General features: G+C 42.1%; 2 protein-coding genes across 4 annotated transcripts in view; one reads left to right on the top strand and one right to left on the bottom strand.

Annotated features, from left to right (window-relative positions):
• ano7 (anoctamin 7) overlaps positions 1-15,839 on the top strand; it is a 41,749-nt gene extending 25,910 nt beyond the window's left edge. The window contains exons 23-25 of the mRNA XM_057839985.1: positions 3,779-3,869; positions 8,855-8,974; positions 9,045-15,839. Coding sequence (XP_057695968.1) covers positions 3,779-3,869; positions 8,855-8,974; positions 9,045-9,185 — 352 coding nt within the window. The 3' untranslated portion in view covers positions 9,186-15,839. The remainder of the gene's footprint in view (positions 1-3,778; positions 3,870-8,854; positions 8,975-9,044) is intronic.
• ece2b (endothelin converting enzyme 2b) overlaps positions 13,532-24,572 on the bottom strand; it is a 27,902-nt gene continuing 16,861 nt past the window's right edge. For 2 of the 3 annotated variants that reach the window (XM_057839986.1, XM_057839987.1), the window contains exons 18-19: positions 24,091-24,186; positions 13,532-24,030 (exon numbers count right to left, since the gene is read on the bottom strand). In XM_057839986.1, coding sequence (XP_057695969.1) covers positions 23,854-24,030; positions 24,091-24,186 — 273 coding nt within the window. In that variant the 3' untranslated portion in view covers positions 13,532-23,853. The remainder of the gene's footprint in view (positions 24,031-24,090; positions 24,187-24,572) is intronic. The other variant, XM_057839988.1, reaches the window with a different exon arrangement.

Below are 24,572 nucleotides of genomic sequence, written 5' to 3'. Positions count from 1 at the left end.
GCAGATGAAAATACAGTGTCTGCTTTAACTAAAACCACCCAAACATTTATAAGTTTTCGTATTTTAATGAGGATAGTATGCAAACAATGAAAGAAGAGGGGAAAATATGTAAGTGAACCATCACATTTAATATTTTGTGCCCCCCCCCCCCCTTTGGCAGCAATAACTTCAACCAGACGCTTCCTGTAGCTGCAGATCAGTCCGGCACATCAATCAGGACTAATCTTGGCCCATTCTTCTCTACAAAGCTGCTGTATTCCAGTCACATTCATGGGATGTCTGGCATGAATCGCCGTCTTTAGGTCATGCCACAGCATCTCAATGGGGTTCAAGTCTGGACTTTGACTTGGCCACTCCTGAACGTGTATTTTGTTCTTCTAAAACAATTCTGCAGTTGATTTACTCCTGTGTTTTGGATCATTTTCTTGTTGCAGCATCCATCCTCTTTTAAGCTTCAACTGTCTGACAGACGGCTCAGGTTTTCCTGCAAAACTTTTGAAATCCTTCTTCCATTAATGATTGCAAGTTGTCCAGGCCCTGGGGTAACAAAGCAGCCCCAAATCATGATGCTCCCTCCACCACGGTGGGGATGAGGTGTTGATGTCGATGAGCTGTTACATTTTCCCTCCACACATGCCGTTGTGTGTTACTCCCAAACAATTCAACGTGGGTTTTATCAGTCCACAAAATATTTTTCCAAAACTTCTGTTGAGTGTCCAAGTGCCTTTTTGCGAACATTAAACGAGCAACTGTGTTTTTTTTTTTTTTAGACAGCAGTGGCTTCCTCCGTGGAGTCCTCCCATGAACGCCATAGTTTTACAGATAGTTAATGTGCACAGAGATATTGGACTGTGCCAGTGATTTTTGTAAGTCTTTCGCAGACACTCTAGGGTTCTTTTTTACCTCTCTGACTATTCTGCGCTGAGCTCTCGGCGTCATCCTTGGTGGGTGGCCACTCCTTGGGAGAGAAGCAAGTGTGCCAAACTCTCTCCATTTGTAGACAACTTCTCTGACTGTAGATGATTAACATCCAGACTTTTAGAGATGGTTTTGTATCCTTTCCCAGCTTTATACAAATAAACAATCCTTGATCGAAGGTCTTCAGACAATTCTTTTGACTGAGCCATGATACACATCAGACAATGCTTCTCACCGAGACAATTCTTACCAGGTGTGTGTTTTATAGTGGGCAGGGCAGCTTTAAACCACTCAATAGTGATTGGGCACACACCTGACTTAAATTGTATGGTAAAATTTGGTTTCAATTGCTCTTTAAAGTGCCTGTGACACGAAAAAACATGTTTATTTCATAATACACGCGGTATTTTATGTCCCTGAATGATATGGGCCGCATGGATGTGTGTGGAAGCGATCGCAATTTTTATTTAGTTTTTTTAATCCCGCGCCATGAAAATGAGTGACTTCCGGCTTTGGTCTTGCATTGACGAGGAGGGTGCTGTGACGTGTACGGTCGAAGACGTCCTCTTCACGCTACAGTGTACTGTTGTGTATGAGGACGGAGGATTCAGCTGATTTTGCGGATTAATTCGTTTATTTTTCGCATCACGCCAGCCAAACGGCTGCAGAAAAATCATTCTGTATGAGGGAGAGGCGTATGCGCCTTTTTGGAGTTTCAAAAGGTTCCCATTCACCGTGGATATTTACTGTGGGACCATTGAACTTACGAGGAAGTGAGTAAACATCTTGTTTTGTATTATGTCAAATACGAATACAGCGATTACAAAGTAAACACTACAAACTTCCTTTAAATGAAGGACTACTTACGTTTGATCATTGATAGGCATGTAAAAAGCTCTCCTAATGCTCATTAGCAGCAGCACGTTAGCTGCACAACAACTCCAGCCACCCTCCTCCGGGGAACGAACTGTAAATTGCTCTCCGCCGGGCGATTTGCCGATCCGCAAAGACAATCGACAACCGGGTCGTCATGTCAAATAATCCAGGATAGTTATGTGTGATTCTCCGCTTCAAAGACTTTGAAACATCACTCGGTTCGGGTTAGCATGTCGGCTAGCTGTCACGCTTTCTGGTTTGTTTACATTCTCCGAAGCCGGGGAAGGGAAATGACATATGTCCGATTTAGGTGTCATAAAATATCGTTCGGGAGGTGCGACAGTAAAGGTGAAGTCGACAGTTTTGACCATTATGGAGTCATTTTGCCATGTCGTCCGGAATAAATGCATTTTTATCATTTCATATTCCATTCAGCACAAGACTGTTATTTGTCATGACCATGCCATTTATTTAGCAATTGGGGAAAATACTTGGATAAAAAGAATATCCTGTAAAAATATTGAAGTAAAGAGACAGAAACAATGACATTTTGCCGCTCTCTTCGTCGCGTTTTCCTCGTTGTGAATAGTTCCCCCTCGACGGGCTGACTGGTCCTTCTCAAGCCATTTATATAGCTATTGGGGAAAAATACTTGGATAAAAAGAATATCCTGTAAAAATATTGGAATAGAGAGACTGAAACAATGACATTTTGCGGCTCTCTTCGTGGCGTTTTCCTCGTTCTGAATAATTCCCCCTCAATGGGCTGAATAGTAAAACCGATGAGCCCAGTCTACCGCTGACGTCATCCACCTGTTGGGGACGCTAAAGCCCTATAATGGTAGGCGTGGCTAACCGGCAGATTAAAAGACTAATTTCTCGTCATCTGCGCTTTGCTAAATTGTTGTATATAGTCGAATCGTCTCAAAATATGATTCTAATTCACATAATAATGCCATTTAAGACTTTTTTTCTCGTGTCATATGCTCTTTAAGTCTCCTTAGACAGGGGATTCACCCCCCCTTTTGTCATTGTTTGCATGCTATCCCCATTAAGATATGAAACCCCATAAATGATTATAATTTTCGGACTATAAGCCACTACTTTTTTCCTTCATTTTGAATCCTGCAGTTTATAATCCAGTGCGGCTTATTTGTTGATATATTTGGGTTCATAGATAACGCTTAATTGATAATGGCATCATACGGCCTCCGCCATAAGACAGTCATAATTATGACATGCCACTATCATGGGCATTAATAAGTGCTTATGACAGATGTCATTAAGTGTCATCCGGCAAATTATGTCATGAACTCCAGCTCTGATATCTTAAATTCATTCAAAAGTGAGATCATTTGCCGGAACAACAACGAAACAACTAGACCAGTAAGTGAAGAAATTAGCACAGAGCATGAATTGATTGTTATTTACTGTACATCTGTAGCGATGCAATGCATGCTAGGTGGCATGTTGGACGACAACAGTGTTGACAGCAGAGGTTGACTGTCTCCTCCGAGGGAGCAGTGATGACCAAATGAACCACCATAAAGCTTTGGCCGCCAAGCTTCATTGCTTCAAGAAGCTTCATTTGGTCCCATGATGCCACTGTCAAATAAAGTGTTACAGGTTAAAATCTTTTGTTGTAAATATCCCATCATACAGTGAGGACAGCTGTGGCTTATAGTCCAGTGCGGCTTATTTATGAACAAATACCGTTTTCCTGTCAAATTTGGTGGGTGGCAGCTTATAGTCAGGTGCGCCTTATCGTGCGAAAATTACGGTCATTTTGACAAAGATCAGATCAAATTTGATGGTGATTTTATGCAGAAATGTGAGAAATTACAAAAGGTTCCGATACTTTCTCATACCGCTGTATTTCCGGCATTGTGGCGGAGATTGGGAATATCGCAACCTTCCTTTTTAGGCCATGCGCTCGTCCCAGCTCGGCTCGTTCGCTCCTTTTTTAATGATGAACCGGTCTTTAGGTATCGCGGACTCAGAGATGAAAATGGAGAATATCTGCCCGAATATTTCCACCTGCTCGCCGTACGACTCAGCTTCGTCATCATCTTTGAGGTCAGTCACCATCACCGGCTTAAGGGCTACTCAAACCCTCACCTTTTTTTTTTAGTCTTTGCTAGGGGTGTCCAAACTTTTTTTCCACGAGGAAAAATTCCTTCCATTTTCAGTTTTTTAAAACACTGGATTGGAATTGGGTAAAAAAAAAAAAAAAAAAAAAATCATTATCTTTTTAGTTTTAAATTAGGGCTGTCAAAATTATCGCATTAACGAGCGGTAATTAATTTTTTTAATTAATCACGTTAAAATATTTGACGCAATTAACGCACATGCCCTGCTCAAACAGATTAAAATGACAGCAGTGTAATGTCCGCTTGTTACTTGTGTTTTTGGTGTTTGGCGCCCTCTGTTGGCGCTTGGGTCCAAATGGTTTTATGAGTTTGGGGAGTGAGCATGGTGTAATTATTGACATCAACAATGGCGATCTACTAGTTTATTTTTTGATTGAAAATTTTACAAATTTTAATAAAACGGTTTTATTATAACATTTCTATAACTGGTAGTAACATTTATCTTTTAAGAACTACAAGTCTTTCTATCCATGGATCGCTTTAAGAGAATGTTAATAATGTTAATGCCATCTTGTTGATTTATTGTTATAATAAACAAATACAGTACTTAGCTTGTTGTGAAAATCATATATGGCATATGCGAAAAAAATTAAATGTTTAAAAATAAATGTCTATTAAATAGGGCTGTCAAAATTATTCCATTAACGGGCGGTAATTCGTTTTTTAAACTAATCATGTTAAAATATTTGACGCAATTAACGCACATGCCCCGCTCAAACAGATTAAAATGACACTGTCCTGTCCATTTGTTACTTGTGTTTTTTTGTGTTTTCTCGCCCTCTGCTGGCGCTTGGGTGTGACTGATTTTATCGGTTTCAGCACCATCCATGAGCATTGTGTAATTATTGACATCAACAATGGCGAGCTTCTAGTTTATTTTTTGATTGAAAACTTTACAAATTTTATTAAAACGAAAACATTAAGAGGGGTTTTAATATAAAATTTCTATAACTTGTACTAACATTTATTTTATAAGAACTACAAGTCTTTCTATCCATGGATCGCTTTAACAGAATGTTAATAATGTTAATGACATCTTGTTTATTTATTGTTATAATAAACAAATACTGTACTTATGTACAGTATGTTGAATGTATATATCCGTCTTGTGTCTTATCCTTCCATTCCTACAATAATTTACAGAAAAATATGGCATATTTTATAGATGGTTTGAATTGCGATTAATTACGATTAATTCATTTTTAAGCTGTAATTAACTCGGTTAAAATTTTTAATCGTTTGACAGCCCTATCTTAAATATGAACTAAACTTGAAAAAATGTTTTTTTCAAATGGTAATTGCAACACATATATATGGCGGAAAAGACTCAGGTGACTTAAGTTCCGCTCTGAGACCCCCAATTTGGCCAAATTTTAAAATTGTCCTATATGCATGTGCAATACATCATTGGAAAGCTTAAAATCTCAATTTTCTGGGGGACGAAAAATTTTGAACTGGAGGGCATTTAAAAAAAAAAAATACAATTTTAACAGCAAAACCTTAACTGGAGGTGAGAGCATAATTAAAGACGCCACGATTTTAGCAAGATATTATCGCGTACTTACCTCTTTTCGATCCAAAAACTCCATGTAGCATGTATCACCGAGTGTCAAGACATAGCTGTGAATGGTTACAGCCGGATTTTTGGGGGATTTTATGGGTGAAACATGGTAATATAACAAGGGTCGCGATGCAGAAATTGCATACATCAAGGAGGGGTCGAGATGTTCTTTTTTATTTATTTACCCTTTTACATGTTTTTTTTCCCAATTTTTCTTTGTTTGGATCGATTATCATCTAACACATCGGGGAAAATGTGACACTAACAAAAAAAAAAAAAATACAATTAAGCATGGTTATGAGGTAGATATCCGTGACTTTTTTACAGACGCCATTTTTTTCATTGTGACTTCATTTGTTTAAAAGTTTAAAATATGCGAGTGAATACTTTTTTAAAGTCGTTTTTTTTTTTTTTTTAACGAAATATTGGACATCCATTAATGATTCTAAGCCAAAAATGACAGATATTTTAAAATATAAATGTAATGACTTACCTTCTTGTTATGGCTGGGTTGAAACAAAAGCGGGTGCACGACGTCTGTAAACGGGGGTTTCCCAGGTAAAAGGGACAAATTGAAAATAGTTCTGGGGCTTAATGGGTCATGAATCTGCTATGGCAGAATATTGTCCTATCAAACACAACAGTTGTTTTGGCTTAAAATACAGCAGTTTCTTTTCAAGAGGGGTGCAAGAGCAGAAACTGCGTTTTCAGCCTTGTCTGTGTTTTCCGCCATATACATTTTAACTACTGAAACAAGGTTTGAAGAAACAATGACAAAAACAAGTGAAGAAAATCACAACCAATTTAGTGCTATTTAAGACATTTGTCCTAATATAAGTTTATTTATGTAAAACAAAAAAGGGAAATTCTAGTTTCCTATAGTTTTTTCAACATTTTGAACTCGTGGCGTGGCACTGTTTAAGCTCCATCTAGTGTTAGATATGAGAAGTGCAAAAGAACGCAGGCTGATGTGTAGCGTCATTTGCTGCAGGCATTGGTGGATCAAGTACTCCCCCTTTTTTTCTACTTCAGTAAAAGTACAGATACGGGTGCAAAAAAATTACTTACAGTGCTGGCCAAAAGTATTGGCATCCCTAAAATTCTGTCTGATATTTCTTCCAGAAAATGGTTGCAATTACAAATGCTTTGGTTAATATGTTCATTTATTTTGGTTGCAATGACAAAATACAAAAGAGAATGAAAAAAAAAAATCAATCATCATCATTTTACACCAAACTCCATAAATGGGCCGGACAAAAGTATTGGCACCCTCAGCCTAATACTTAGTAACGCAACCTATAGACAAAATAACTGCCAACAACCGCTGCTGGTATCCATTGATGAGATCTGCTGGAATTTTAGACCATTGTTCTTTGGCCAACTGCTCCAGGTCTTTGAGATTTGAAGGGTGCCATTTTCAGATCTCTCCACAGGTCTTCTATGGGATTCAGGTCTGGCCACTTTAGAAGTCTCCAGCGCTTTCTCTCAAACCATTTTCTAGTGTGTTTTGTGTCATTGTCTTGCTGGAAGACCCATGACCTCTGAGGGAGACCCAGCTTTTTCACATTATGCTGCAAAATTTGTTGATAGTCTTCAAACTTCATAATGCCATGCACATGGTCAAGCAGCCCAGTGCCAGAGGCAGCAAAGCAACCCCAAAACATCAGGGAACCTCCGCCATGTTTGACCGTGGGGACCACTTTGAAGGCCTCGTTTTTTCCCCCCTGTAAACTCTATGTTGATGCCCTTTTCTTCCAAGCGTTCTCAGGTACGTTTAGGCAAACTCCAGCCTGACTTTTTGATGTTTCTGGGTCAGAAGTGGTGTCTTCCTGGGTATCCTACCATAGAGTCGCTTTTCATTCAGACGAGACGCCGACGGTTAGTAAGGGTTGACACTGTCGTACCCTCGGACTGCGGGACAGCTTGAATTTTGATGTTCATCGAGGTTCTTTATCCACCCTCCGCGCAATCTTTTGTGGAAATCTTTTGTCAATTTTTCTTTTCCGTCCATATCTAGGGAGGTGAGCCACAGTGCCGTGGGTAAAACACTTATTGAAGACACTGCGCAGGGTAGACACAGGAACATTCAGGTCTGTGGAGATGGACTTGTAGCCTTGAGATTGCCCATGCTTCCTCACAATATCGCTTCTCAAGCCTTCAGGCAGTTCTTTGGTCTTCTTTCTTTTCTCCATGCTCAATGTGGTACACACAAGGACACAGGTTGAGTCAACTTTAATCCATTTTAACTGGCTGCAAGTATGATTTCGTTATTGCTACCACCTGTTATGTGCCACAGGTAAGTAACAGGAACTGTTAATTACACAAATTAGAGAAGCATCACGTGATTTTTCAAAGGGTGCCAATACTTTTGTCGAGCCCATTTTTGGAGTTTTGTGTAAAATTACAATGATTTTTTTTTTTTTTTTTTGTCATTGCAAGCAAATTAAATGAAGATATTACTACCAAAGAATTTGTAACTGCTATCATTTTATGGGAGAAATGGAGCATTATCTGACAGAATTGCAGGGGTGCCAATACTTTTGGCCAGCACTGTAAGTAAAAATACAAATATCAAAGAAAAAAAATTGTCAAGTAAAGTACAAAAGTACTTGCTTTAAAATGTTCTTGTCAAGTCCTGATGAAAAACGTGATTTTATATATATGTTCATGAGTCTGTGTCGGCCGCTCGTGTCCCTGGTCTCTCTGTACCGAAAAACCGTGCGTCAAAGAGTTCCTCTCCAGAAATGACATGCCCCACATTCGTTCCATGGGGTGAATGATGTTGGGAGGAGCTTATCAAGCTCAAAACAAAAAAATTTAGCTTAATGTCGGATTTCAAGCAACTATCAGGTGCATACCGCCACCTACTGTACAAGAGTGTGGTGTTTTTTATCGGTCAATATCTTGTTCGCCTGCCTAATCTTGCTTGTACTCGTTTTTAGTACACAGTATAGTTTTACGGGGCTTATCGATGAAAACGCAACTATCAATTCACAATGAGAAAAAATTGAAAACAAAAGTCAAATGTAACGCAGGAGACAATTTGAAAAGTATGATGTAAAAAGTAAAGATACCTGATTTCAAATGTGGTGAAGTAAATGTAAAAAGTTCCACTTTATATTTATACTCAAGTAAAGTAGAGATACACAAAAATGTACTTCTGTACTACTTTTACTTGGTGCTGCAGACCAATCAAAATCGGGTGGTAGTTTGGGCACCCCTGTTTTTTGCGGAAGCCCTGTCCATTGGCTTTCACAAGTATTATTAACCGTGTCACGATATCGCCGTCGTGCGTGGGGCCTCGCCTCGAACGGAGCCAAATTGGGCGTTTCTCATTCTTCGCTCGCCAGCACGTGGTCTTCTTCATCGGCCGGCTGATAGACATGATGGTTCCCGACATCCCCGAAGAGGTGGAGCTCAAGATGAAGAGGGAGCACTACATGGCCAAAGAGGCTCTGGCCGAGAACCAGGTAGGATGCCCCGCACCGCCCCGCCGCTTTTTCTTACCCGCGTCCCGTCCCGCCGGCTTTCTGCCCGCAGGCCCTGGGGAGAACCATGATTCCCGTCGACACCGGCGATCGGGTGGTCGAACCTCGGCAGCGCAAATCCAAACGTTCTTCACCGGCGGACGCCGCCGTCGAAATCCCGGAGGGCGATAACCCGACGCCGGAAAGCCACTGAAGACATCGGCCGGACGTCGAAGACCGCCGAAGCCGATCAAATTTTTGTAGTCGACTCTGTCGGCGAACCTCTGCCGAAAAAAGGCCAACGGTCCCTTATTTCATCAGCGGACTCTTCATTTTCTGCCGCGTCCGGAATACAGCGGCGTGAACTGGAACGTGTCGACGCAGCAGCCGGAGGAAAGCGTCACGAGCGCTCCGAAGCCCGTTCCGAATGGGAAAGGCTCCCCCTTCCGCGAGCGTCGGCTAAAATGGCTGGAGAGCGACGGCGTCCGACGAGACAAATGAGCCCTCGTGTCCAAAAGTCGGACTCTCGCGGCATTCTTTCCTACAGGTAGTCCCCAGGTTACGAACAAGCTACGTTCCTACGCTGGCGACGTTACCCGAATTTCCGCGTAAATCGGAATTACCCTTTAAGTAGCCCATAATAACTATCCAAAAAGTCCAAAAGTATTGTATTTTGTGTAATGATGGCGTATACACTGCCCTCTGGTGGCAGCGTTGGTTTTGGCTGAACTGTTGCCTTGTATGACTGAGAAGCAGACTCAGATGTCTGACTTGGATAAAGGATATCTGCGCTCTGGTTTGGCCCACATAAGGTTGTAAGTTGTTTCAGCTAATATATGTTTGTGTATGCATTTGTAATTAAGTTTACAGCTACGGTTTGTGGAGTTACGTGTGTGTGATTTGCGATGAGAATTGTAAATACGTTAGCAGTTTTTAGCATTTAAGCTTGTGGACTTTGGTTAAGCAAATTAGGCTAATTTAATCTACTTAATTTACATATTGATCACACTAGATGGACGTTAGAACGCCAATTGGGAGAGACAGCGAGAACCAAAAGTGGTATTTGGTATGTGCCAAAATGGCTTTTTGTATGTGCCATTTTTTTTGTATGTGGCAAAATGGATTTTGGTATGTGCCATTTTTTTGGTATGTGGCATTTTTTTGCAATGTGCCAAAATGGCTTTTTGGTGTATGACATTTTTTTGTATGTGGCACAATGGATTTTGGTATATGGCACTTTTTTGGGTATATGGCAAAATGGCCTTTTGTATATGGCATTTTTTTGTTTATGGCAAAATGGATTTTGGTCTGTGGCTTTTTTTTTTTTTGTATGTGGCATTTTTTTGCGATGTGCCAAAATGGCTTTTTGGTATATGACTCTTTGTATGTAGCAAATTTGCTTTTGGGAAATGGCTTTTTTTTCGTACGTGGCAAAATGAATTTTGGTATGTGGCATTTTTTGGTATGTGCCAAAATGGCTTTTTGGTGTATCGCTTTTTTTTTTTTTTTTTTTTGGTATGTGGCAAATTGGCTTTTGTTATATGGCATTTTTTTGTATGTGGCAAAATGAATTTTGGTATGTGACATTTTTTGTGGTATGTGGCAAAATGGATTTTGGTATGTGGCATTTTTTTTGCTATGTGGCAAAATGGATTTTGGTATGTGGCATTTTTTTTGCTTATGTGCCAAAATTGATTTGGGTACATGGCGTTTTTTTTGCTATGTGCCAAAATGCCTTTTTGGTATTGGACATTTTTTTGGTATGTGGCATTTTTTGGTGTATTTGGCAAAATGGCTTTTGGTATGTGGCATTTTTTTGCTACGTATGTGCCAAAATGGCTTTTTGGTATGTGGCTTTTTTTTTTTTTTTTTTTTGCTATGTGCCAAAATGGCTTTTTGGTATTGGACATTTTTTTGGTATGTGGCATAATGAATTTTGGTATGTGACATTTTTTTGGGGTATGTGGCAAAATGGATTTTGGTATGTGGCATTTTCTGCTATGTGCAAAATGGCTTTTTGGTATATGACTTTTTTTTTTTGTGTGTGGCATTTTTTGTGGGGTATGTGGCAATTTGGCTTTTGGTATATGGCTTTTTTTTTTTTTTTTTTTGGTACGTGGCAAAATGGATTTTGGTACGTAGCATTTTTTATGTATATGGCAAAATGGCTTTTGGTATATGGCATTTTTTTGGTATGTGGCAAAATGGATTTTTGGTATATGACTTTTTTTGTATCTGGCAAATTGGCTTTTGGGAAATGGCTTTTTTTCGTACGTGGCAAAATGAATTTTGGTATGTGGCATTTTTTGGTATGTGCCAAAATGGCTTTTTGGTATATCGCATTTTTTTGGTATGTGGCAAAATGAATTTTAGTATGTGACATTTTTTGGGGTACGTCGCAACATTGATTTTGGTATGTGGAATTTTTTGCTATGTGCCAAAATGGCTTTTTGGTATATGACTTTTGTGTGTGTGTGTGTGTGTGTGTGTGCGTGTGTGTGTGTGTGGCATTTTTGGGGTGTATGTGGCAAATTGGCTTTTGGTATATGGCAATTTTTTTGTATATGGCAAAATGGCTTTTGGTATATGGCATTTTTTTGGTATGTGGCAAAATGGATTTTGGTATGTGGCATTTTTTTGGTATGTGGCAAAATGGATTTTTGGTATATGACTTTTTTTGTATCTGGCAAATTGGCTTTTGGGAAATGGCTTTTTTTCGTAGGTGGCAAAATGAATTTTGGTATGTGGCATTTTTTGGTATGTGCCAAAATGGCTTTTTGGTATATCGCATTTTTTTGGTATGTGGCAAAATGAATTTTAGTATGTGACATTTTTTGGGGTACGTTGCAAAATTGATTTTGGTATGTGGAATTTTTTGCTATGTGCCAAAATGGCTTTTTGGTATATGACTTTTTTTTTGTGTGTGTGTGTGTGGCATTTTTTGTTGGGGTGTATGTGGCAAATTGGCTTTTGGTATATGGCAATTTTTTTTGTACATGGCAAAATGGCTTTTGGTATATGGCATTTTTTTGGTATGTGGCAAAATGGATTTTGTATGTGGCATTTTTTTTTTTTTTGGTATGGGGCATTTTTTTGGTATGTGGCAAAATGGATTTTTGGTATATGACTTTTTTTGTATCTGGCAAATTGGCTTTTGGGAAATGGCTTTTTTTCGTAGGTGGCAAAATGAATTTTGGTATGTGGCATTTTTTGGTATGTGCCAAAATGGCTTTTTGGTATATCGCATTTTTTTGGTATGTGGCAAAATGAATTTTAGTATGTGACATTTTTTGGGGTACGTTGCAAAATTGATTTTGGTATGTGGAATTTTTTGCTATGTGCCAAAATGGCTTTTTGGTATAAGACTTTTTTTGTGTGTGTGTGTGTGTGGCATTTTTTGTTGGGGTGTATGTGGCAAATTGGCTTTTGGTATATGGCAATTTTTTTGGTACGCGGCAATATGGCATTTTTTTGTATGTGGTATTTTTTTGGGTATGTGGCAAATTGGCTTTTGGTATATGCCATTTTTGTATGTATAAAATGAATGGAAAATGTGGACATGCATAGCCGTCAATGTCATAGCCTTAATTGGGTGCCAGCTGAATGTCAATGCGATGTAATGGTAAGTGTATGGTCAAAAATCACAGCCACGTGTTTTTCTGCCGTTCAAAATGAATGGAAAATTTGGTCGTGCAAAGCCGTCAATGGCTTGCCAAAAATGCCATATACAAAAATAAAAGCTCTAATGTATACCAAAATCCATTTTTGCCAGGCACCAAATAAAAATGCCATACGTATACCAAAATCTATCTTGCCACATGCCAAAAGCAATTTTGCCATACACCAAATACCACTTTTTGTTCTCGACCCTGCTGCCAATTGGTTTGTGTTAAGTGTTTTATTGTTAAAATGTGTGTCGTTTTGTACATATATGTATTATAACTTTACAAATTGTCAAAAGTGAAGATGTAAAAAGCACCATTGCCTTGTTTGCTGTCTGTCAAACTGAACAACTTCACATTTAGTGAGGACAGAACACGTCATATTAATAAAGTCAAGTAAAAAAAAAAAAAAAAACATACTGTGAGGTACGATAAGGTACTGTTGATGCGATTCATAAAAACAAAAACAAAAAAACAACTGGAGACAAAATAGCGGACAAGACTCCAGCGTCCTGAAGTCGAAATTGCGTAAGTCTAGTACGTCGTAACCTGGTGACTACCTGGATGTTGACTTTGACTGCTTTTTTTATTGCTCATTTTGTTAGAGTCGATTCGATATTGTCTTTTTGACCTCGCCAAGTCAAATCTGGCCCCACATGATGCACGTCATCCAACTTGGCCCATGAGATCGTACGACTTTCTTGGCCGCCCTCGGACTAAATGCTTGTAAAAGCAATCGGGTGATTCCCGTGGACGAAGGAACGAAGGACATGTACCAAAGCTAGCTTAAAATAGCAGAATACTATGATGACTCATCAACAGTTTGAGCTCCCTATATTTTATTTACAGTCAAAAAATGTCATCGACTAATGTTATGGTCATGATCACCGATGGTGGGCATATGTAAACATAACAAACATTAACAATATCAAAAAAGGCCTAACAATCTTACCTTGTAGCCATCATTTGTCTTGCCTTGATGGGTCAGAATAACTTTGAGACCATGAACACAGTGTCACGGTAATGAAAGCTGCAAGTTTGGACTGTACTTAGGATGGTTTCTTACTTTATATATTAAAAAAAATCAATTTGTTCAATGATATAGCTTTAAACCAATTTATATATTTTTGTATGAAATGGATTGAACATTTATGATGCTGTTTTGAGGTGAAAATATCAAAGCTTTTCTCGGATGCAGTACTGTCGTCAGTGTACCACTTGAAAATCAAATTTTGGGTAGAAATGGCGGACTGAGACTCAGACATATATGGGACGCCGTTTGTAAAGCGGCACATGCCGAAGATTACGACAACATTTTGTCACATTTAGCGCTACACAGTGTTAGTAAAGTGGTGTGAACATTCTAGAGTCACTCTTTTTTGCACATTTACAACAATATTTAGCCACTTAAAGCAATACTAGGTAACTTTTCAGTTTTGGTCGATTTTAGCGATGCCGGTGGACAAAAGCGGTAATGTTTTGCCTTCAGGAAGACTGCATTTCCCATCATGAAATCATGATCTCCCGGTCGCCTGCAGATGGATTAAATGACATTTCTGTTTCTAGTGGCTGTGTGAAGGATGAATAGCAATGAATCCAGTTGTGGCTAAAGCATATGACGGTTAGCAATGCTGTGGCATAGTGTGGCTAACCTTCCCACCCGACTCGTCAGCGCTGACGAGTTCAGTTGAGCGGGAGGTGTCAAGCCAGTGAGTGAAAGCCGGGCCAATTTTTATTCTCGAGTATCATTTTATCCTAGCCTCCCTTTTTTTCCTCCTCAGACAAAACTTTTTGTCTCTTTTGTTGCTCTGCCATCTTTGCGGAATTTGCGTGAAAGCGTTCGCATCGACTTCCATCTTTATAATGAATGGGGAAAGGGGGAAGTGACGTAGGCTGTAAAGCAGTCTGCACATTTGTAGTTTTTTTTTGTGTGGCAGGGTTCCTGCCACCCTCCTCAAAGATAATAAGTGCTGTGAAAGCGATACAGAGCCCCTCAAGATACTATAAAAGAGGTGTCATTCAACTAGTCTGTCGTTGTGTCTTTACAAATGTTGTGAAAATATTTTTAAAGGTGAAAAAGTTACCTAGTGTGGCTTTAAATGTTGAAATCCAGAACTAAATATTTAATTTGAATCTAAATTTTGAATCCAAATGTTAAATCTAAATATGAAGTATATATGGCAGAAAACACAGACAAGACTGCAAAAGCAGTTTCTGCTCTTGCAACCCTCTATAAAAGAAACTGCTGTATTTTAAGCCAAAACAACTGTTGTGTTTGACAGAACAATATGCTGCTAAGCAGATTCATGGCGCATGAAGCCTCCGAACCATTTTTGATTTGTCCCTTTTACCCTGGAAACCCCCGTTTAGAGACGTCGCGCAATCGCTTGTTTCAACCCAGCCTTAAAAAGAAGGTAAGTAATTATATTAATTATTCAAAATGTCTGTCATTTTTAGCTTAGAATCATTGTCCAATATTTCGTTAAAAAAAAACAACTTTAAAAAATTATTCACTCGCATATTTTAAACTTTTAAACAAATTACGTCAAATTGAAAAAATGGCATCTGTAAAAAAGTCACGGATATCTACCTCATAACTATTGCTTAATTGTATTTTTTTTGTTACTGTTGCATTTTCCCCGATATGATAGATGATAATTGATCCAAACAAAGCAAAATTGGGGAAAAAAAAGTTTAAAAGGGTAAATATATAAAAAAAAGAAAATCTCAACCACTCCTTGATGTCTGCGATTTCTGCATCTCGACCCTTGTTATATTACCATGTTTCACCCATGAAATCCCCCAAAAATGTGGCTCTGGCCATTCGCAGCTGTGTCTTGACACCCGCTGATACATGCTACATGGAGTTTTTGGATCGAAAAGAGGTAAGTACGTGATAATATCTCGTTAAAATCTTGGCGTCTTTAATTCTGCTCTCGCGTGCTCTCACCTCCAGATAGGGTTTTGCTGTTAAAAAAAAAAAATTGGGGGCGAAAAATGTCCTGTTCAAAATTTTTCTTCCCCTAGAAAATTAAGATTTTAAGCTTTCCAATGATGTATCACTCATGCATATTGGACATTTTTAAAATTTGGCCAAATTGGGGGTCTCAGAGAGAAACATCAAGTCACCTGACTGTGTTCTGCCATATATTTATATATATATATATATATGTCCTAAATCTAAATTTTAAATATAAATCGTACATCTAAATCGTAAGTACAGTATTTACATGAAATCTTAAATCAAAATCATAAATGTTAAATCTGAACCCTAAATGTTGAAATGAGTAAAATTTATATTTTGCTAATATGCAAATTCAAATCAGTGGTGATTGGAAGAAATAAAATAAAAGATGGTTGAGCTCAGATTGTTGTTAATGGGGGAAAAAAATCTACTCAAAAGCGGCAATCATGGATCATTGTAATAATAACAATATTAAAGTACAAATACACATTTGGAGACACTTGATTTAAAATGTATTATTTGTCTTTTCTACGGGCTCTGTGACAGTGACAGCGCCATCGGCAGCTAACGTTACCGTTTACATTGACTGACACTGGGATTGCTGCTGCCCCAGCAACGGCGGCCACCACCAGAGGTGGGTAAACAAAAATTTTACATAATGCGGAAGTTCACAATTTTTGACATTAGGCTTAATCTTCGAGTTGGTGGGGTTGATTTCAACAAATTCTGTGCCGTTTGTTAGTTATTTATTCATTTCAGGGTTCCAGGGTGGCTAAGCTAGCGCTAGTCAATGGCACCTTCACAGCATGCCAATAAATTTTTTTTTTTTTTTTAAAACGATACAGATCTATGAACAGATCCAATATAGTCAAATAAATTGCAAAACACCCATGCAGCCAAAACAATGTTAAACCAAACTGCCATAATTCATTTCATTCTGCAGGCCTGTTTTTTTTAGATGCGTAACATGACCACAATAGAGAGGAGCGCTTCGGCCACTCGTGCTCACGCTGCATTCGAGGAAGGTGGGAAGTCGGACTTATCCCGCTCAGAGGGTACCAATTGCGACCTCAAAGTGTTCCGAGTGAATGAAAACAGCAAAGATGGCTGATCGTGACATGTTGTTTTTTATTTTAGCCAGCAAAAGACATTTTGACCTCCAGCAAACCTGCCTTCTCTTGAGCGATCAAATAGTGGAGGCATTCCAATGATGTTTTTCCAGATTGGAGGTTGGAAGCTCTGACTTCCCACCTTCCTCGAATGCAGCATCACTCTGCTGAATTAACTGATGACCGGCAACATGGTGAAATGTGCATTTAGAGGCTGTGGAAACAGACAGAAGAAATGGGCAAAGTTTCTACAAATTCCCTGTGATGAGCGAGGAACAATAAAACTGGTCACTTGCTGCTGGCTACCACATCAAAAATTAGCGGTGAAAAAAACCTGATGTGATATCACTCCGCCCTGCTGCTCTGCATAGCTTCCGGATTACAAATGTTGCTGTTCATAGTGCAATTATTCACATGCAATGGTAAGTTTAAAACTCTTTATCCTGAGAACATAGCCAACACTATTGATTGCAGAGGTCATTGATGATTTTCATGTTGTTTTTTTATCGGCATGCAAAGATGGCCCAATTGCCCCGTGCTAGCTTAGCCACTCCGGAGCCCTGAAACTAACAAATAACTAACAAACTAATTAAATCCACCAACTAATTAAACCCTCGATAACTCCAAGATTAAGCCTGATGTAAAAACATCCTGAACTTCCCCTTTGAGTAAAAGTAGCGTTAGTTCTAAATAACATGACCAGGGTTTTTGCCGGATCCTGCCGGAACAAGATCTGGCACCTCTTGATTTGGCCCCCCCGGTGTTCCGGGACTCATTTGGGCAGATCCGGCACCTCTCGTTTAATGAAAATAATAATAATATAAAAACGTTTTTAAAAAAATGTATAAAATAATAATATGCATAAATTTATTTACAGAACAAATCCCAAGAATTGCATGTTGTTTATAAAAAATTGACGTCATTTGAAAGAGTCAGATTTGTTGATGCACGGAAAAGCTGGACTAACAAATTACGCCCCTGACATTAAAAAAAGCAGAAAAGAAAAGCAGATAAAGCAGAAAAGCAACAACCAGCGATGAGGGCAGCTGCAGCGATCATGTTAACGGGCTGGACCGGGTGCAGCAGGAGGCTAGCGCTGCGGCAGCTAGCCATCTTTACGGAAAGCCAGCCAAGCCGGGGCAGGAGGCTGCTACCGTAGCAGCAGCTGGTCAGGTTCAGCGCCACCCAGAGTGGGGTACAGCTACGGCGCCGGCTGTAAGCCAGGTGACACACCAACAGCCGGAGCAACAGGCCAGTACCCTTTTGGGAAATTTGGGTTTTGGGCTGCACAATTTGTAAGGCGGTGGGAACCTTGGGCCAGAGAAGACGGGGGTGATGAAACTAGCAAAAGAAAGGGCTTGTGCTATTTATTGTAAATGTAACTGGTTTGAAACCCGCTGCGATGCTATCTGCTTCCACCTCTCTGACCAGGCTGGGATACGAACCCACGCCGCGCTGCATGACGCGCTCCACATCAACAGTGCAGGGACGCTAACCACTACGCCAATAAGGTCAAGCCAGGGTCAGCGTCCCTACTTGAAGGCATCGGACAGAAGGTTTTCCACGCACCGCCTCGCACACGTGGACCTGCGTGTGCCCGTCACATAATCTCTGACTTTGTTTTATGTTTTACAAGTTAGACCTGTTGAGAAATTAACTGCTGACTGTGAACTGTAAATCCCATCTGTGGTTATGTAGGCAATCGCCCGTGCTGTGCAGAGTAGAGCGTAATTAATTGGAATTTGTTTTCATAGCATTTATACCATGAATATTATCTGAAATTGAGGCTTGAATGTCCAACAGCATGGAAAGTGGGCATTTGCTTGTTGTTTTCAGCACCATTTTCTGCGTATGTTCCAGGACCTGTGCCTGTCTCGTCATCCCTGCGCTGTCAAATGTACATTGCGTTCCGGCACCTTATGATTTACAAATTAAGCACTGTGTAAAACTAAAAGTAGTCATCCAAAAATGTACTCAAATACAAGTAAAAAAGTATTCGTTGAAAAGAATACTCAAGTAGTAAGTAATATTGTGAGTAAAAAGAGCACGAGTGCCCTCTAGTGGAAAAAAAAATATGGGGAAGCTGAGACCGCTGCTGTCAGCATCTCTGGCAAAAAATAAAGTTCATATGAAGACTGAAGAGGAAAAATGTAACGACTCTATTGTAGCTGAGTAGGAGTAGTGGTTCTTCTACATAAAGCCACTCAAGTAAAAAGTATTGCATGGTAAAACTATTGTAAGAAGTACATTTTTCTCAAAAAAATGACTCTAGTACAGGGGTGGGCAAACTATTCCACAATGGGCCGCAGTGGGTGCGGGTTTTTGTTCATACCCATCATGAGGACAGCCTTTCACCAATCCGGTTTCTTACAAGTGCAATCAGTAGATTTCAGTCAGGTGCTTCTTGTTTCCACTGATACCTCATTGGCTAAACTGTCTGTTCTGAATAAGTTTGAACAAAGACCAGGACCCACTGCGGCCCTCGAGGACCGGTTTGCCCACCTCTGCTCTGGTAAATGAAACAGAGTAAATGTCAACCGTTACTACCCACCTCTGGCCACCACTAGAGGGCGACGTACACAAATCTCTATTTGGATTAGTCAATATTGGCCTCACGTATACGTAGGCCTACTTATTTAAAAGTAACACGAAAAACACAAAATATATTTCAAATTTGTACCTAGATATTGTTATTGTCACAATGCTATTGAGTAGGTTTTTTTTCTCTGACCACAGTCTGTTACTTCCGGTCTACGGTCATTTGAATTTGCATATTAGGTAAATATTTAGTTTCACCTGTTTCAACATTTAGGATTTAGATTTAGATATGAATATATTATTTAGATTTGACATTCCAGATTTATAATTACGATTTACCCGAGTGGTGTTCTGTTATTGGACTTCTGTGCTCGTCACGGTTTGTCTATAACGAACACCATGTTCAAACATAGGGGTGTCCATATGTGCACTTGGCACCAGGACACCCTAGGCCGCAGTTCGATGATCGACTTCGTAATCGTGTCATCGGACTTGCGGCCGCATGTTTTGGACACTCGGGTGAAGAGAGGGGCGGAGCTGTCAACCGATCACCACCTGGTGGTGTGTTGGCTCCGATGGCGGGGGAAGATGCTGGCCAGACCTGGCAGGCCCAAACGTATTGTGAGGGTCTGCTGGGAACGTCTGGCAGAATCCCCTGTCAGAAAGAGTTTCAAAACCCACCTCCGGCAGAACTTCTCCCTTGTCCCGGGGGAGGTGGGGGACATTGAGTCCGAGTGGGCCATGTTCCGCACCTCCATTGTTGAGGCGGCCGATCAGAGCTGTGGCCGTAAGGTGGTTGGTGCCTGTCGTGGCGGCAATCCCCGAACCCGCTGGTGGACACCAGCGGTAAGGGATGCCATCAAGCTGAAGAAGGAGGCCTATCGGGCCTTTTTGGCCTGTGGGACTCCGGAGGCAGCTGACAGGTACCGGCTGGCCAAGCGGGCTGCGGCCTCGGCAGTCGCCGAGGCAAAAACTCGGACATGGGAGGAGTTCGGTGAGGCCATGGAAAACGACTTCCGGATGGCTTCGAGGAAATTCTGGTCCACCATCCGGCGTCTGAGGAGAGGAAAGCAGTGCACTATTAACACTGTGTATAGTGAAGATGGTGTACTGCTGACCTCGACTCGGGACGTCGTGAGTCGGTGGAGAGAATACTTCGAAGCCCTCCTCAATTCCACCGACACGCCTTCCTTTGAGGAAGCAGAGTCTGGGGACTCTGAGGTGGGCTCTTCGATCTCTGGGGTTGAAGTCACTGAGGCGGTTGGTAAGCTCCTCGGTGGCAAGGCCCCGGGGGTGGATGAGATCCGCCCGGAGTTCCTAAAGGCTCTGGATGTTGTAGGGCTGTCATGGCTGACACGCCTCTACAACATCGCGTGGACATCGGGGACAGTGCCTCTGGATTGGCAGACCGGGGTGGTGGTCCCCCTTTTTAAAAAGGGGGACCGGAGGGTGTGTTCCAATTATAGAGGAATCACACTCCTCAGCCTCCCCGGTAAAGTCTATTCAGGGGTGCTGGAGAGGAGGGTCCGTCGGGAAGTCGAATCTCGGATTCAGGAGGAGCAGTGTGGTTTTCGTCCCGGCCGTGGAACAGTGGACCAGCTCTACACCCTCAGCAGGGTCCTCGAGGGTGCATGGGAGTTCGCCCAACCAGTCTACATGTGTTTTGTGGATTTGGAGAAGGCGTTCGACCGTGTGCCTAGGGGAATCCTGTGGAGGGTGCTCCGGGAGTACGGGGTACCGAGCCCCTTGGTAAGGGCTGTTCGGTCCCTGTACGACCGGTGTCAGACTCTGGTCCGCATTGCCGGCAGTAAGTCGAATTCGTTCCCAGTGAGGGTTGGACTCCGCCAAGGCTGCCCTTTGTCACCGATTTTGTTCATAACTTTTATGGACAGAATTTCTAGGCGCAGCCGAAGCGTTGAGGGGGTCCGGTTTGGTGACCTCAGCATTGAATCTCTGCTTTTTGCAGATGATTTAGTGCTGTTGGCTTCATCAAGCCGTGACCTCCAACTCTCACTGGAGCGGTTCGCAGCTGAGTGTGAAGCGGTTGGGATGAAGATCAGCACCTCCAAATCCGAGACCATGGTCCTCAGTCGGAAAAGGGTGGAGTGCCCTCTCCGGGTCGGGGATGAGATCCTGCCGCAAGTGGAGGAGTTCAAGTATCTTGGGGTCTTGTTCACGAGTGACGGTAGGAGGGAGCGGGAGATCGACAGGCGAATCGGTGCGGCGTCTGCAGTAATGCGGACGCTGCACCGGTCCGTAGTGGTGAAGAAGGAGCTGAGCCGAAAGGCAAAGCTCTCGATTTACCAGTCGATCTACGTTCCTGCCCTCACCTATGGTCACGAGCTTTGGGTCGTGACCGAAAGAACAAGATCCCGGATACAAGCGGCCGAAATGAGTTTCCTCCGCAGGGTGTCCGGGCTCTCCCTTAGAGATAGGGTGAGAAGCTCGGTCATCCGGGAGGGACTCGACGTCGAGCCGCTACTCCTCCGCGTAGAGAGGAGCCAGCTGAGGTGGCTCGGGCATCTGGTTCGGATGCCTCCCGGACGCCTCCCTGGAGAGGTGTTCCGGGCATGTCCCACCGGCGGGAGGCCCCGGGGACGACCCAGGACACGCTGGAGAGACTATGTCTCTCGGCTGGCCTGGGAACGCCTTGGGATCCCGCCGGAGGAGCTGGTTGAAGTGGCTGGGGAGAGGGAAGTCTGGGCTTCCCTGTTAAAGCTGCTGCCCCCGCGACCCGACCCCGGAACAAGCGGAAGATAATGGATGGATGGATGGATAATTACGATTTAGATTTACGGTTTATGTTTAAGATTCAGGATTTATATTTAGATTTAAAGCAACACTTGGCAACTCGTCGCTTCATGTTTGTGCTCGTACAAGTGTGCCGAGGTGCCTTGCACAAGCTGCAGTCACGCTTTGACAGTCGTGAGTATGAAAAAGTGTGACAAACTCCCTGATGTCCCTTTAAAGCAACACCAGGTAACTTTTCAGTTTTGGTTGATTTTAGCGAAGCTGGTGGACAAAAGCGGCAGTGTTTTGCCTTAAGGAAGACTGTGTTTCCCATGAGGACCAGCGCACGCCCGCACAGTGTCGTAAAATCATCAATCAATAAAAAACTCAATCTCCTGGTCGCCTGCAGATGGATTAAATAACATTTCTGTTTCCAGAAGCTATGTCAAGGATGAACAGTGATAAGGTAATGAATGAAGTTGTGGCTAAACAAGACCATATGAGGGTTAGCAACCGTGTGGCTCACTGCGGCTAACCCCCCCACCCCAATTGTCAACGCTGAAATAAATAGTATCTTTTCCCGTATTTACCGATTGACTGTTTGAATTACTCTAACACACCCAATATAAAGTAAAAAGCACTTATAGTTTAAGGAAAACGAACAGAATGTATTTTCCATAGGGCATAAGAGATACATGACGCCTTCTTATCACGGAAGCCCAACGTGTGCGTCATGCAACTGACTGAGCAAGATTGACGCTGACAAGCCCACGTCTGCACCATCAACTCCCGGAAGGGGCAAGACATCTACAGACTGTTCTCCCAGACAGTCCGGAAAAAAATGGCTGGACGTCCTGTCTCAACACATGCAACACCGGAGAACGCCTGATAGCCAACTGATAACACGACCGATAAGACTTCAAGAGCCCCTTTGATGCTGAGGTGGCAAAATCCACAACCCTCGTTGTCCTGACAACAGTAACTCCCGAATCTTCCTGTCCAATCCACAAACAGACTATAATCCTAAACAATGCCCAAGCACACACTTGTTCTGCACACAACCACCCCTGCGAGAGCCTTCAAAAAGACAATGTTTAACTAATCGTTGTCATTTTTTCTTGAGAACCTTTTGTTGACTTGTGATATGGTGACCTTGGAACGAGTCTGCCTCCTCGCATCAGTTTCTGTTTCGCTTTGCCGTTTGATCGCTGTCGACTTGAATAAATTGTGAACATGTGCTTTGAAGCATTTTTTCCCAGCTTTTAAGATGGAGTCAGTACAAGGGGTTAAGACTAAGGTGAACGCGTGGAGTTTGGCCTTTTGGCCGGGTTCTCGCCGGCCCGGGTCTCTGGCTCTGCGCCAGCGCGTGTCCGGCGGTTCGGCTAGTTTGATTCCGGCAATCTCGCAAAAAGGTCAGATTCCTTCATTACAGAAATCAACATTTAAAGTTGCTAAATATTGTTGTAAATGTGGAAGGCAGAGGGACAGAGGGATAAATGTTCGCACCACATTTTAAACTGTGTTTAAAATGTTGCCGTAATCTTCGACATGTGCCGCTTTAGAAACAGCGGCCTGTAGAAATAAGCATCTTTCAACTATTTCAGCTTTTCATGACTTTCAAAGACAGTTTCGGTGAGCTCCATGAGAATGGGCCCGTCCGGCGGCCCGACGAAGGCGGGGAGTGAGAGTGATTGACAGGAGGCGCCGGGTGTGGGCTTGAATATTTTCTTCATCATCACAGTGATGTCATCAAACAATGACATAAATTCATCTCAAAAGTACAATCTTGGTCGTCGTTTTTCACTCGGCGCGGCGTCCGGAAGCCTTCGAATAAGTTAAGAGGGAAGAAGCGCACTGTCCCGCCCCGCCCGGTCGGGCCTACCAGACCTCGCAGCGCCTCCCGGTGTTCATGGGGGTTCCTACGGGGCAGCCGAAATGGCGGCTGAATTCGGCCGAGTTGCTGAGCGTGCCGATGACGCGGTAGCGGGGCGGACTGTGCGGGTCGGTCACCAGACCTTCGTGGGCGCTCTCCGGGGTTCGCACCGAGCACCATACCTGAAAAAGCGCCGCCGTTAAAAAAACAGCAGAAAGATAGCGAGAGCGAGACGTTTTCACCTGAGCAAAACCAACAAAGAAGAGCTGCTCGTTGGTCAGGTTGACCGCAGGAAGTCGCTTCTCCTCTCCGTTCTTGCGGATCCACATCTGATACGCCTGAACGACGACGACAGCAAATGTACGTGTTTGCCGTTCTCAGTCGTGTTGCACCGATACTATTTTTAGATCCCGATTCCGACACTCGCTCGACGCCGATGCTGCACCGATACGTTATTTTTTAATTTAGTCTCTAGCAGACACTCTAGGGTTCTTTTTCACTCTCTGAGTATTCTGCGTCATCTTTGGTGGACGGCCACTCCTTCGGAGAGAAGCAAGAGTGCCAAACTTTCTTCAACGTGTTTGACTGTCAGTTGATGAACATACAGACATTTAGAGATGGTTTTGTATCCTTTTCCAGCTTTATACAAATCAACAATGGTTGGTCGTAGGTCTTCAGACAGATCTTTTGATGCACATAGGACAATGCTTCTCATCAAGACATT

Source organism: Corythoichthys intestinalis, chromosome 6, assembly GCF_030265065.1.
Source record: "Corythoichthys intestinalis isolate RoL2023-P3 chromosome 6, ASM3026506v1, whole genome shotgun sequence".
NCBI lineage: Eukaryota > Metazoa > Chordata > Actinopteri > Syngnathiformes > Syngnathidae > Corythoichthys > Corythoichthys intestinalis.
The sequence above is the reverse complement of the archived record's forward strand: the minus strand, read 5'-3'. Positions and strand labels throughout refer to the sequence as shown.